We start from the raw sequence: 14,423 nt of genomic DNA on the forward strand, positions 1-14,423 counted from the left end.
CCCATGTAGGCAAGGCCAAAAAGAACATTGTTCTAGGTGGCAGTTCTCCTCCAAATCGACTGCATGGTTCCGGCGACCGATTATGCTGAAACCTCGACACCGTTCTCTGCCATCTCCTTCTGCTTCGCTGCGAACTCTGCCGTCTGTTCTTCGGTTAGGTCGAGAAGTGGCTTGTCCTCACCGAGCTTGATGTTTCGGTGGTATGCGCGGATGATACTGTCCGCATCATCAACAGCGATGGGTCGGATGTCGGCAAGAGCCTTGATCTTGGCTGTGCACTCCTTGTACTGTGCATCAGTCATGTCAAGATTGAGCTGCTGAGCTCGAGATTTGATGGCGTTCCAGCCTGTGAGGCGAGAGGCAAAGTGCACATAACGTGTCATGCCAAAGTCGGCTGGGTTAATGATCTCGTAGGTGCTGGGGTTGTTGAGAATGGCCTTGGCGTGGATGCCGGCCTTGTGCGTGAAAGCACAGAAGCCAGTGATAGGATTGTTGAAGGGGATGTTAACCTGTACGGCTTCGGCAACAAGGTCTTCGATATCCTTGATCTTGTCGAGCTTGTACTTGCTGAGCACGTAGTCGCGGTCCGCGGCGATCATACGGGCCATCAGCCCACCAAGCGGAGTGATGCCGTTTCGCTCACCGATACCTAGAACGGAAGTATCAATGTGCGTGGCGCCTCCCTCAAGGGCACAGTATGCGTTGGCAATCGCACATCCTGTATCGTTATGCAGATGGATCTCAATGTCACACTTGACAACACCACGGAGCACACGGACGAGCTCGTACACCTGGCGCGGGGAGGCACAGCCAACAGTATCAGCGATACCAACGCGGTTGACACCTACCTGGTCAACGGCAGAGTAGATGGAGAGGAGGTCAACCAGGTCTGATCGGAAAGAGTCTTCACTGGAGAAGCGGACTTCTATGCCCTTGGATTTGACAAAGTTGATGACCTCGATGGCGGTATTCTTGATATAGGTCATGTCCTTGCCGTGAGAGTGCTCACGGAGGTAGGACGAGGTGCCAATAACGACGTCACTACAAGGAGTTAGCGTCTGTTGATCCAGGTCGTAGCAGAGTGCTCGTCTAGGAAAAGGACTATCTTACACTCCATCGACACCAGTTTCGACCGCTATCCGGGCATCGTCCATGTGACATCTGATGTGGGTGAGGATCTATACATTGTGTGTCAATACACCTTGAATGAAAAGGCATTGAGATAAGTGTAGGGGGTGTGGTATTACCTTTGCCTTCAATCCAAGCTTGCAGATAGCTTCACAGTCCTTTCTCGACTGCTCGGAGGCACAGGGCGAGGTGAGTTCAATCTATTGAGACATTTCCGGTCAGTTTAACAATATCCAGGGTTGGCTGGGCTACAAGGGGCTCCCATGACTCACATAGTCTACACCAAAATCGTCCAGGGCCTTCGCAATTTCGATTTTCTTCTCGGTGTCGAAGAAGGCATTGGCAAACTGCTCTCCCTCTCTTAGAGTACTCTCAATGATCTTGAATCTGGAGACATTGCTAAGGAAATCCGTCACACCAGCATTGTGGCCATACGGATTTCTTGAGACGTGTGGGTGAGGGTTTTGGCGGGTCTGAACTGCGGTGAAGCCTTCATGATTGCCTGTAACGAGAAGAATATCAGCAAATGGCCATTTTTCTCGATTTAATTCGTGAGATTCTCCTACCATTAGCTGCAACTGTGACTCCATTGGTATTGTTGTCATCGCTCGTGTGGCTACTGCAGCAAGGACGAGAGCCGGTATCGGTGGCCATCTTGACGCGGGGATTCTAAGCCAATGCTAACAAATAGGGCAGAGGGGCCGAATGATATTGAATAGACAACAGAACCAGAGGGCAGCTTATCATGAAATGTCGAGAAATGACTGAGAGGGGGAAATAGAGGAGAGTCGAAAGTCTTATAAATAAAAAAAAGTCAAGAAGATAAAAAGATCAGTCAATGACTCGATTCTTGCTTCTGATAAGCAACCCTGGTTCATGCCGTAATACAAATAAACTCGGAAGAAAGAATTTTCTGTACCAGCGGTACTAGTGTATGCTCGCTGCCAGTAAAACTCCGCTCTTTTCCAAGCGACCGCGGCAGTTGGGCGGATAAATTACACGCCAATACCGATCGCACAAGCCGCGAGCACTTCGACAGCATTTTTTGGCATGAGGAAATGGGGCCTGAACCCCTTCATCGACCTGCATCTTCTCGTCTTTTGTCTGTCTTTTCCTGACTTTGTCGTAGATATTGATGACGTTGATGAGATGTCGTTAAAATAAAATAAATTAAAAATAAAAACGACGATGAAAAGGATTTCCCAAAGCGGAAATAAGCTAACATGTGATCTGACTAAGAACTTATATAAGCCAATGACTAATTTAAATTGATTATGACTAAGGACTGATTAAGAGAGTTCTGACAGAGGAATGCTTGGTAGAGACAAGGGAGACACTGGGTTCAAACGGTATGAAACGGTTATCCTGAGAGCTCTTGGGCAAAGCCTTGGGTACCTAAGGCTTCGGAGCAAATTGACAGACACAGCTTAGGTAGAATAAGCTATTTGAAAGGGCTTAAAGCCAGGTAATAAGAACTGATAGAATGTATTGGTTGGTTGGTTATTTTCTACTGCTACTGGTGTAGGTTAAGATACAGGCCATAAGGATATCACATGATATCATGTGATAGTTACACGAGAGAGAGCTCGCTTCTGTTTTGTTTTATAATATCTTACTAAGCCCCCTTATGTTTTCTGCTGTCATCGCGACATCTTTTTCCATCAACAACAAAAAAATAATCAAACAGAAAGACGAGAGGAAAGCAAACGAGCCGCTTCAACTCGACCTTGAATACTGTCGCGCGCAGTCAGTCACAGCTTGTTACGCTGATATATACACTTGTTCAATCGATCCACACCGCTTTGTCTCTTCTGCTGGACTTTCCGCCCCTGTGGACCTAGTTCTAGTTTGCGGATTACTGTACCAAGTTCTGGACACCTTACCAATTTCTATACTACAAGACAACACAGCACAATGCATCTCTCTACACTCATCCTACTCCCAGCTCTGGCTGCGGCACAAGAGCAGGTCCCCCTCGCAGAGCGTCTGCAAGGCTGGTTCAACCAGGCCAAGGAGTTGCTGCCTACTCCAAAGATTCCCCAGGCTACCGTGCCAGTCACTCCTCATACTCCTCCCAAGGCTGCAGTCGTAAAGCCAAAGACCGTCACCCAATTCAACCCAGAGAACTGGAAGGATATACTTGCACCTCAGTCGACCCCGCAGGAATGGCTGATCTACGTCACCGGCGGTAACAAGACCTGCTTCGGACAATGCGCACAGGCAAACCGCGCCTGGAAGGTTAGTCGCATTTTTTGTACAAGTTTGAATTTAAACACTTACTGCACGGTCGTACTAATGTCTGTTATCTTTGCGCGTTTTAGGAAGCACAAAATCAGTTCGCTGCCGACTCCCAGTCCCCCAACCTTGGCCGTCTTAACTGCGAAGCCCAAGGCCTTCTTTGTTCCATCTGGTCCGTTAGCCCGCCCATGCTATGGCACATCCAAGTCCCCAGTGCTCCATCCATCGGTGAAGAGAAGCCACCAGTACCCATTCATCCTTTCCGTTTGAATACTACCACTGTTACCGCCGACGAGATCTACAAGGTGCACTCTGAGAAGCTCTGGGAGAAAGAGCCTGAGCTTCAGACCATGTTCCATCCATTCAACGGCCTCGCCGCCGAGTACCGCATCAACGAGTTCGTTGGTCTTATCGTCTACTGCCTGAGCATGATCCCCAGCTGGGCCATGATGGTCGGTATCAGCTTTCTCAGCAGAACCATGATGTAAGATTCCTTGCTCTCTACAACGTGAGACCTGCGCACAATAATGCTAACCCTTGTCAAAAATAGGAGCCGTAGAGTTGGCCGCCCAGGTCAAGGTCCAGGTGGCCCCGGTGGTGCCGCCCCTGCTCCCGCTCAATAAATAAGCCTTATGTCCCCACGCCTTTGTGCTCTTTGTTCTATGCAGATTATTCCGAGGTCAGGCTGCCAACGGTACTGCCATTTTATTTTCTAGTTCATTTTCTATTTCTCGTCATTGGGGAAAAAATTGGTCGGATTAATGTCTTTTGGGGTAGATAATGGATGGAGATCGCTTTACTTTCTTATTTTTTTGCTTGGAGTGCGAGGCTTGCGCGCGACGAACCCGGCAGCCCCATTTTAAAACGGTTGAGATGTATTTTACTTCCATATTTTTTCCTAATTTATCGTGGGTATTTCGTAATATAAATAATGTAAATAATTGCTGCTCTGTCTAGTTTGCTGCTTTTTAACATTAAATTGGCATTTGTGCTTAATTACGTAGCTTTCAATTATTTTGAACATCTCGACTTGCAGTATCCTTCCAACCAACAACATTCAGTCGCATAACCAAATTCTCCGAAATACCTCGCCATGGCACTCCCAGTCGACCGTCCCACGTCTACGGCAGCACTTGTGATCGCTACCTCAGTCCTTACAGGCGTAATTGGGTACTATCTCGGCCAAGGCGCATCGATAGGAATATTCTCATCCACTCCCGGCCATGCGCATAAGGGCAAATCAATAGCGAACGAGGACGAGGATGAAGATGAGGAGGAAGACGAAGATGAGGACGAAGATGCAGGTGAACTGGCGACATTTGAGGGGAATACAGACGAAGTGAAGCTTGTTCTGGTCGTGAGGACAGACCTGGGGATGGGCAAAGGTATGCTGTTTTTTCTACCAACATCTGAGCTTCAACTTTTCCTTTCCACAGCAACAACACGTTCCCCGCGCTGGTAGCTAGCTACTTACTCTGGCTAACTGGTGCTTTCATCATGCCACAGGCAAGATCGCAGCACAATGCTCCCACGCGACTCTCGCATGCTACAAATACTATTTCAACAAATCACCCGATTCGCCTATTCTGAAGCGCTGGGAACGACAGGGCCAGGCAAAAGTTGCGTTACAGGCAAAGACAGAGGAGGATCTACTAGTTCTGCAGGCTCAGGCTATCAGCCTTGGACTGTGTGCTCGTGTGATCCAGGACGCAGGACGAACACAGATCGCGAGCGGAAGTCGGACGGTGTTAGGCATATTAGGTCCAAAGAGCGTAGTAGACTCAGTTACGGGACACCTGAAGTTGTTGTAATGAATGATAACGACGTATTTGGCGAACGGATTTACAAGTACAATATATAAAAAAAACCTTCGGGTTGCGGATTGTATGTTGGCTGTCATGGTTTTTCCCTAACCTCACCAGCCGACGGCCATCGGTAAAGAGAGATGGAATATGACGCCTCCAGCAGGCCCGGGCCATCTCACCGAGCTCACCCGAAGGAAGCTCAAGGCAGAGTGTTATAATCCCAGCGCTGAATCTTCATCTGAGATCTGTCGACCGGAAATTGACATCATGAGGAAAACGGCTATACACCAGATGGATGGCTCCATGGGTCGTCGAACTGTCGAGCAATACGACCGAAACACACTCAGACTAAACGCGAACGAATAGCTTCATGGAACGGGATCGCAGGACACAGATCTGTTGTTTGTGAAGAAGAAAGAAAAATATTTAGAGAAATTTTTTGGGATTTTTATATTCTGATATCCGGAGCGGAGAATAATTTATCCATAGTGACATAAGCATGACATAAGTCGAAAGTTGAAAGTTGAAGATTGATAGAGCTTGGAAGATTTGACGAAGGGAAGGAGAAGAAGAAGCGGATAAGTGACAGTTGCTGGATATATCTACGGTCTTTGCCATGGCGGACGCACTCTCCATCGAACAAAACAACAAGATCCGAGTTGCGCTCGGGCTCGCGCCGCTCCCTGTTCCCGGCGCAGCCAACGATGGCCCGGCCTTCAAGTCCGGGGATGGCGATGAATCCGCGTCGTCTGACGGTGAGGAGCCAGCGAGCACGCTAGAGACCCGAGCAGCACAGGGCTACGATAACTGGAAGGCTATCCAGGATGAACGAGAGGCACATCAAAAGCGAGAGGCGAGAAAAGATGCTATTCGACGAGCTCGAGAGAACGCGCAGCGGATGGCAAAGCTGGAGGGCAAGGGACTCGGCGAAGGTGGTGAAGATGCAGAGCTGGATACACGATCATGGCTGATGCAGCATAAGAAGAAACAAAAGAGGATAGAAAAGGACCGTGCCAAAAGACTTGCTGAGGAGCTTGCAGAGCGAGAACAGCAGATGGCGGAATATACCTCAAAAGACCTGGCTGGAGTACGAGTTGCACATGAAATCGGCGATTTTGACGAGTTTGACGAGACTGGAGAGAAGGTTCTTACACTCAAGGATACGACTATTGATGAGGATGAGGAGGAAGGGGCCGAGTTGGAGAATATCCAGATGCGAGAAGGTGAAAAGACGAAGGAAAGGCTGGCGCTGAAGAAGAAGCGGGTAGCGTATGACCCTAACGATATGGATGGGAGCGGCGCAATTCTATCACAGTACGATGAAGAGATTGATGGGAAGAAGAGGAAACATTTTACTCTTGCGTCCGGGGATCTTACACCACAGGCCAGGGAGGCCAAACGGCAAGATGTGTCCTCAAAGCTAAAGATGGAGTCCGTGAAGCTAGACGGGCTGCTGGAGAAGGAAGTTGCTGCATCAGATTACATGGATGCTTCAGAGATAAAAGTGAAGAAACCCAAGAAAAAGAAAGCCAAGAGCACCAGGAGGCGGCATGCTGAGGAGGACGAGGATATATCAACACCTGCAGCTGCAACAGATACCAATGGCGACCACATGGAGATGGATGGGGGAGAGTCGGAGAAGCCGAGTGCTGGGCCCGCTGTACCGGCTAAACGGCCGCAGGAGGATATATCATTTGTGGATGATGATGATCTGCAAGCGTCCCTGGCCGCGCAACGGAGAGCAGCCTTCAAGAAGAGAAAGAAATTACGCCCAGAAGACCTGGCCCGGCAGCTCAGGGAAGAGTCCGAACAAGCACAAACCGCAATGGACGTTGATGGAGCTGATGGAGATGAGGGTGGCCTGATCCTGAACGAGACTTCAGAGTTTGTAGCCAACCTACAACGGCCGACGCTACTTGAACGTGCTCGATCTGCCTCGCATGAACCCACGGCTGCTGCTGCTGCTGAAACCCCAGCACTACAACCCACAGTAGAAGAAGAGACGTCCGATGTGGAGATGGAGCCGGACTATACCGTGGTCGAACAGGAAGAGACCGAGCGACAGTCAGCAGAACCACAGGCGGACATAACGGCCACCGGTCTAGAGGAAGAATCAACCCTCGACCAAGGCCTGGGCGCAACACTAGCGATGCTCAAACAGCGCGGTCTCGTAATGGCAGGCGAACAAGACGGCCATTCGATCAACTCCCTGCACCGTGACCGCCAACGCTTCCTGGCTGAAAAACGTCGCCGTGAAGCCGAAGCAGAACGCCTTGCTAGAGCCCAGCGAGAACGGGACCGAGCATCAGGTAAGCTTGACCGCATGTCTGCCCGAGACCGTGAAGAGTATGCTCGCTGGGAGAACAAGCAGCGTGACCAGCTTGAGTCTCGGGCGATGGCGGACGTGTTCAACCGCGAGTACAAGCCCGATGTGCAGCTGAAGTATGTTGATGAATTCGGCCGACGCATGAACCAGAAAGAGGCGTTTAAGCATCTCAGTCACCAGTTCCATGGCAAGGGAAGTGGTAAGATGAAGACTGAGAAGCATCTTAAGAAGATTGAGGATGAGAAGAAGAGGGAGGCGATGAGTACGTTGGACAGTAGCCAGAACACAGGCATGAATAATGCGATGGGAGCTACTGCGAAGAAGAACCGCCAGGCCGGCGTGAGACTTGCGTAGATTTTGGTCTTGTCTATAACAAATAATATACCACTTTTGTACTTTTATCCTTCCTTTTGAGTATGCTTTGCTTTTCTTTTGTAGATGGGTCAGTATGGCTTGTACCCCTTTCCTTTCCGTTGTTTGGTAGGCCGTATTGATGCGAGCTCTACAGTAGATGAATCTGACTCCTCCTTCCATAGTCTTACATGGCCGTCTTCACCACAGGTATAGACCGTCCGTGACTGTAGCAGTTAGTATGTAAGTAAAGGATATAATAACCAGGGGGTACTAACCTCGCTGTCGAACAGGACTGAACGAACAACTTCCTCTCCATGAGCACCGGGCAATATCCATGAACTCGATTGCTCAAAATGAAACTCCGGCGTATGCGCCAACGGTGTCAACGATAGACTCCGATCACTACATTTTTATCCTTTATCAGCATGACCCTGAGAAGTATGAGTATTAAGAAAAGAAAAATCTAACCTTGTCCTGCCAGAGGCAACGTAGCTCCCGGCCGCATCAACCAGGACCTGCACCACATACTCTGCCTTTAATACGGGCCGCAAATCCCCGAACTCAACGGCTTTAACTTCATCAACGTGGTTATCATTTTCGTCTGCAGAAGTTACTGGATGGACGGATAGCATCTCATCGTGAGAGAGAGCGTAGATGGCCTTGTCTTGCAGGAAGCCTGCATGGTGTATGGATGAATGCTTGACTACTTGCATCAAAGCGTCCTCTTCTTCAGCCACAGTGGTATCATATATGTTTACCAGGCCATCTGTACTGCCTGATAGAAGCACTGAGGGACGAGATGGATGGAATTGGACCTGTAGACGTATACATTAGTAAGGGGTTGATTGATACGGGAGTGATATAGGTTCGCACCTCTGTGACGTCGTCGTTGTGGCTTTCAACGTACTGACGACATGTCTTTCCAGGTGATCGAGTGTCCCTATCCTGCGTTAGCTGTCCGTATAGCCTGTTTTATCTGGGTATAATTCATGTATGACTCTGTGTATATGGGTAGATATACCAGAAAAGGACAAAGGCATCTGGCTTGACCAGCTCCGTGCCGGCAACAATTGAATGAGAAGATGCATTGCATGCCAACGAGAGCAACGGCATATCCTTATCTACTCCAATTAGCATCCATCGATATATTTATACCTACATCAATTCATATTTATAAAGGGTATGTAGTTACCAGCTTGAAAAACGGCTACGGCTCCAGCCTGTCGAGCATCCCAGAGCTTGACCGTCCCATCCTTCCCGCAGGTCGCCAGCAGGCCATCACCAGCAGCACAGAGCGAGCTGACGCCCGCGGCATGCGTCTCCTTCACCAGGCTATCCGGCAGCAGAGCGAGGGAGCGGCGGTCGAAGCGGCGTAGCGAGTTGTCCGACGAGATGGCTGCAAGGGACGCTGGGCCTGCAGCGCAGAGCTGGTAGATGTAGCTCTCGGTGGGCAGAGAGAGGGCGGAAGACGAGCAGCAGCGCAGGTTCGGCATGTTCTAATCCTTCAGCTGGAGGATTTTCATTTACTTCTTTCAGTTATGGGTATCTTTTTCCTGTCTTGTCTTGTCGATGCTGACTTTTTGGTGTTTGTCTCCGTCTTTGGAGATTTCTTCCTTTTCTGCGCGGGACGAAAACCTCAACCGCGACTACAACAACTACAACTATAACTACTATGACTACAATTACCTACGACGACGGCAGAGCCATGGATAGTAACGAGGCTCTACGATAGACGGAGACATAGGTGGTGGACTAGGAGGGTCGAGAGAAGCCGTAAGTGATGCTGTGCCGATGATGTGCAGGTTCTGCAGCTGACTACAGCCTCAGTTACAGCGTCAAGCCACAGCCATCTGGCGGTCCTACCAGCACAGCATCAAACTGCAGCTTTGCCACTGAAAAAGAAGAAAAGACACAGCAGAAGCAGAGGCGGAAGAAGCAAAAAAAAAGAGGCAGAAGAAGAAACGAAAAAATAGCAGCGGAAGCCACCCCGTCTGCTGGTACATCTTCTGCACGACTCGCTTGCCATGGAACGAACCCCGGCTGGCTGAAGGAGGAGAAGGAGGAGGAGGAAGAAGAAGAAAAAGACCGTCCAGATGTCCGTCCGTCCAGCTGTAAAGCGAGTGTATCGAGGACAACGCACCGAGTGACCGAGTGACTTCGACAAGACTACTCTGCTTTGTCCACAGTGTGCTGGCATGACACGGGTGTCCAGCGCGTTGGTCCAGTGGCAGCTCGTCTCATCCGCACTCGCTCTCGGTTTCAGCATCGGCCCTGTCGGTCTGGTCTGTCTGGTCGACGAGTGCCGGATCAGCAGCTAACTAGGCCAAAGGAGAAAAAGGCAAAACAGGCAGGGCAGCGAAAAGGCAAAGCATGCAGGGTGGAGGCGGGCCGGCCCAGCCAAAGAACGATAAAAGGGAGGGAGGAGAGGGTAAGAAAAAAAAACAGATGGTGACCGGCGAAAGAGAGAAAGAGACGAAAGAAAGAAGCAAAGAAAAGGAAAGAAAGAAAAAAATGAGGAGAGGGCAGACGAAGAAGCAGCAGCAGAAGCAGCAAGAAGAAGAATATGATATTCAACCCCCCATGTCCGTCCGGGCTGACTGATCCATGTCATGCTGATGATGGACAGGCCAGGTTCTTCACGGCGTAAGGGCCCAACACGCGACAGACAGAGAGGCCAGACGTACGGACAGCGAGAGACCACGGCCAGAGCCAGAGCAGACCACTTCCAGGCAAACTCGACGAGAGCGAGGGAGGAACAAGGCAGGGAAGCGAGGGATGACTTGGTCAGTGGATAAAATGAATGGCTCGAGATGAAACGCAGCTGGCGGTCAGTGGAGCAGAAGGGCGATGCTCATAAGCAACTCCGGGTGCTAAACAATCTATTATTCTATTATTATAATAACAGTCGATACCTGACCGGCGGCCGGCTCTGGCTCTGGCTCTTGAAAGGGAAGATGCATGGAGGGAGCAGGAAGCGTGGTACAGCAGCAGCAGCGCGCAGACAAAGCTGTAACTATAATGGCAGAGGAATAAGAGCCGTCCATTATCACTGTCTGCGGCCATTCTATATTATATTACCACCATCTTACCATCCTGCCTCGATGTCTTTATCTTGTTTGTCTTTGTAAAGAAAAAATACGGGGCGTTGGCCTTTTAGCGCGAGTTGTTGCTTCTTCCTCCCGCCGACTAGACAGGGAGCCTTGCCTCTCTCGCTCTCTCTCTCTTCTCTCTCACTCACTCTTCTTCTTCTCGCTCTTCTCTCTCGCTCACTTTCTCTCACTCTTCACTCTCTTCACTCGCTCACTGCGTTTACACTCGCTCAGGATAGAGACAGCTGGAGAGGATAGCACGGTCAAGACACTAGGCTGCTCGTCTGCTGGCTCTCCTAGGATGTCGGGCTGCCTCTACCTCCCCTAGACCGACCTTCGCAGCAGACGGCGGACCAGCAACCAACCCCCCCAGGACAGACAGAAAACACACAGAAGACGAACAAGAAGAAGAAATCGAACAAGAATAGGCACAGGAGGAGAGAAGAGCAGCTACGATGGCTCTGGCAGTGCCGGACAGCGGCCTGACGCTGCACCGCGACTCTGCGTCCTCCCAGTTCCTCCGCCTCAACCTCCCCCAGTCGACCCTCGCAGACCTGCTCCAGGTGCTCAACGACCAGTCCCTGCCAGCTGCCGCTGCTCCTCGTCTGCGGCTGGGGAAACATCCCTCGCTGCTCATAAACTCCAAGTCGACGCCCTTCCACGCCTATCCCCAGGCCTCTCGTTCGGAGATATACCAGCAGGGCGGCCAGAGCCCCGGCCAGGATGCCGCCGGCGGAGACGGAGGCCTCTACTTCTCGGGCGTGCTCAGCCATAGCCTGGAGGTGCAGAAGGCCAAAGAAGCTACCGCGGCCACGGATGAGGCCCTCACAAACCTCGAGCGCAGTCTCAACGCCTTTGAGAAGGGCAAAGAGTCTCGCAGGACTCCCCTGATTGCTACCATCGACCAGATGCGAGCGTTGGGGGCCGGAGACAGCAGGTCGGCCACGGGCAGAGAGGCAGCCAGTCTCGCCAGAAAGTCGACCAGCAGAGCAGACCAGGAGAAAGAGCGCTTCTTCAAGAACGCCAATGCCTCCAGATCGACTCCCGCAAGCCCGGCGCTGCTCCCTCTCTCGCCTCTGCCTCCTCCGCTGGCTGCGAACTCTGCTGCCACCGACAGAGAGAACCAGCGTCTCGAAGCCATTCGGACTCCGCTCATCCACCTGCTAGCTATACGACCCGTCTCTGCCAAGTTTCTCGCTTCCCGAACCCGATGCAACACCGCGGACGTGCTCGCCCTGACCAACAAGCTCTGCACGCCCAACAGGCTGGACGGGTCCAAGTTTGATCTCAAGGACAAAGTCTACAAGGACCTCGATGTCTGGTCCTTCCCTTACCCGTCGGACGAGGAGCGGACAGAGGCGGTCGAGAATGCCATCTCTGCCTTTGACCGGATGCGGATTTCCAAGACAGACCGGCTCTGGCAGACGTTGCTGCCCAAGCACGAGCGAGGCAAAGGAAAAGTTCTCTCTCGACTGAATCTACGCACTCAGGCTCAGGCCCAGCAGCAGTCTAGACTACAGGTCCAGGAAGAAGGCGGATACGGCACCGGAAACGAATCCGAGGGTCCAGCAGGCGCAGATCAGTCCATTGCTACTCCAACTATCCCTCACCATGCATCATCCTCGTCGTCAACGGCCAAACCAGCGACAAAGAAGCGAGGAGGACTGGAAAAGGCACTCTCTTCCAAACGCGGTCCCAAACCAAAGTCTACGCCTGCCGCTACGCTTACGGGCAAAGTGACCAAGAAGACGGAGAAGAAGACGCCAGCGGCCGGTTCTGCAGCGTCCCTAAAATCGAGAGATGTCGACCGGTTCAAGTCCGCCGAGTTTGTCCTCGACTCGGACGAGGAGGAGGCAGCGGCCAGCAGTGTCACCACCAGCAAGCCTGTCCCTACAGCCACAGCTACCTCGACCGCCCAGCGCGGCCGGCCAGCGAAGACAAAGAAAGTGCCCGCCAGACGACAGCCCCCTACCGCTATATCCGCTACAACCACGACGACGACTACACGGCCGGCCAATGTTACTTCACCGCTGAAGCCGTCTCCCCTGGGCTCATCGCCGCCTACCAATGCCTCCGACGTCGACGGTCCCAGCAGCGGCCGTCCATCCAACATTAAGTCTCGCTCGCACTCCAATTCACACTCGTCCAGCTCCTCGTCGCCCTTGATACACCATCTACCACGAAAGATTCCACCGGCGCAACCGGCGAAATCACGACCAACACCCCCGTCCACGGCAACCTCCACCTCCACATCAGCATCCACCTCCGCATTCCCATCTGCATCGACAGTATCCGCCAAGCCTGGCGCGCTCAAACGAAAAACCCGCCCGGCTGAAGATACCCGACATCCTCCGCTAGCATCCTCGACAACCTCCGCCGCCATTGGACTGGGAATCCATGCATCCGAACCTAAACGCCGCCGCCCATCCTCCATCTCCTCAACAACAACTTCTTCCCTCTCCCAGCCTGAATCAATGCACTCTGGCTCGGGCTCGGGCTCGGGCTCTGCATCCCCCCCTATCTCGCAGACAATCCTCCGTGCCCGTCTACGCACCAAGTCTGCCCAATTTAAACAGTACTACGCCAAATACCGGCTTTTACACGAGGAGATGATGGCCCGCTCACGAAACGGAATGGACTACGATGTTGATATCGAGCAGATTCGCAAGCTGGAGAGGCAGCACGCTCACTTGCAGAAGATGAAGCAGGAGATCTGGGACGAGGATCGGAGGTTACGCATGTCTTCGTAGTTATCTTTTCAGCCCTGGCTTATAGCCCTTCCTTTTTTGCATATTTCTTTCCTTCCCATGTTTTACCATATTTACTTTCTCTAAATTCTAGCATGCTCAGCCTGTCTGTCTACTTGCCTGCTTTACTTTCTCTCCTTTTTCTTTGATGTACCGTCTATCCACCTGTCTGTCTATCTGTTTGTCTGTCTGGGAATAAATTACTCTGTCCACCCATCCCATCCCATCTTATCCGGCCCATCCTGTTTTACTTTACGCTGCTAAGAGCCAGGAACAAAGACTTAAACCTACCATCACACAACCACACCACTGCACGACCACCACTAACTAACTTCCGTTCGCTCGTTCGTGCCCTCGCCTCGGCCCATCGTACATCGTACAGCCCATCATTAGTCCCATGGCCTACTATAGCCTATAACTAGCCAGCCCACCATCTGCCGCCCATGGTTCAACCGTCCATCGTACATCGTACATCGTACATCGTGCCACGCCGACGCAACCCTTTCTCCCCTTTCCCTCTCCCTCTCCCTCCTCCCTCACCCTCTTCCTTCCCCCTCCCTTCTCGCCCTCGGTCTCGCCCAGCCACACACTCAATGTAACTCTGTCCGGCCTGCCTCGCCTTTTTTTAATATTTCTCGTTCCCATATTAATAGCACAAGGTGATAATCACTGAATCTTAACTAGTCGCAACTTAATTCAGCTTTGCCGAGCGCTCGCCGGTGACTTTTCGCACGCC

The 14,423-nt window shown here is 51.6% G+C and overlaps 7 protein-coding genes across 7 annotated transcripts; 5 read left to right on the forward strand and 2 right to left on the reverse strand.

The window, feature by feature from the left end:
- Positions 1-80: 80 nt before the first annotated feature.
- On the reverse strand, positions 81-1,782 carry MGYG_06934 (homocitrate synthase; the record flags this gene model as incomplete). The annotated part of the gene is made up of 5 exons (XM_003170895.1): positions 81-1,041; positions 1,111-1,178; positions 1,248-1,328; positions 1,401-1,630; positions 1,695-1,782. 5 exons carry the CDS (start codon positions 1,780-1,782, stop codon positions 81-83), a joined length of 1,428 nt encoding a protein of 475 aa, XP_003170943.1.
- Positions 1,783-3,042: 1,260 nt separating this feature from the next.
- MGYG_06935 (hypothetical protein) lies at positions 3,043-3,989 on the forward strand (the record flags this gene model as incomplete). The annotated part of the gene is made up of 3 exons (XM_003170896.1): positions 3,043-3,366; positions 3,450-3,850; positions 3,917-3,989. The coding sequence occupies 3 exons, from the start codon at positions 3,043-3,045 to the stop codon at positions 3,987-3,989; spliced, it is 798 nt and encodes a 265-aa protein (XP_003170944.1).
- A 470-nt stretch (positions 3,990-4,459) lies between these two features.
- On the forward strand, positions 4,460-5,177 carry MGYG_06936 (peptidyl-tRNA hydrolase 2; the record flags this gene model as incomplete). Its single annotated transcript, XM_003170897.1, has 2 exons — positions 4,460-4,751; positions 4,873-5,177. 2 exons carry the CDS (start codon positions 4,460-4,462, stop codon positions 5,175-5,177), a joined length of 597 nt encoding a protein of 198 aa, XP_003170945.1.
- Positions 5,178-5,787: 610 nt separating this feature from the next.
- On the forward strand, positions 5,788-7,851 carry MGYG_06937 (hypothetical protein; the record flags this gene model as incomplete). The annotated part of the gene is made up of 1 exon (XM_003170898.1): positions 5,788-7,851. The coding sequence occupies one exon, from the start codon at positions 5,788-5,790 to the stop codon at positions 7,849-7,851; it is 2,064 nt and encodes a 687-aa protein (XP_003170946.1).
- An 89-nt stretch (positions 7,852-7,940) lies between these two features.
- MGYG_09143 (hypothetical protein) lies at positions 7,941-9,344 on the reverse strand (the record flags this gene model as incomplete). Its single annotated transcript, XM_003170899.1, has 6 exons — positions 7,941-8,075; positions 8,127-8,253; positions 8,320-8,666; positions 8,725-8,791; positions 8,873-8,972; positions 9,044-9,344. The coding sequence occupies 6 exons, from the start codon at positions 9,342-9,344 to the stop codon at positions 7,941-7,943; spliced, it is 1,077 nt and encodes a 358-aa protein (XP_003170947.1).
- Positions 9,345-10,046: 702 nt separating this feature from the next.
- Positions 10,047-10,646, forward strand: MGYG_06938 (hypothetical protein; the record flags this gene model as incomplete). Its single annotated transcript, XM_003170900.1, has 3 exons — positions 10,047-10,128; positions 10,199-10,433; positions 10,478-10,646. The coding sequence occupies 3 exons, from the start codon at positions 10,047-10,049 to the stop codon at positions 10,644-10,646; spliced, it is 486 nt and encodes a 161-aa protein (XP_003170948.1).
- A 749-nt stretch (positions 10,647-11,395) lies between these two features.
- MGYG_06939 (hypothetical protein) lies at positions 11,396-13,690 on the forward strand (the record flags this gene model as incomplete). Its single annotated transcript, XM_003170901.1, has 1 exon — positions 11,396-13,690. One exon carries the CDS (start codon positions 11,396-11,398, stop codon positions 13,688-13,690), a length of 2,295 nt encoding a protein of 764 aa, XP_003170949.1.
- Positions 13,691-14,423: the final 733 nt, after the last annotated feature.

The sequence above is a fragment of the Nannizzia gypsea genome, genomic scaffold, assembly GCF_000150975.2.
Source record: "Nannizzia gypsea CBS 118893 supercont1.6 genomic scaffold, whole genome shotgun sequence".
Taxonomy (NCBI): domain Eukaryota; kingdom Fungi; phylum Ascomycota; class Eurotiomycetes; order Onygenales; family Arthrodermataceae; genus Nannizzia; species Nannizzia gypsea.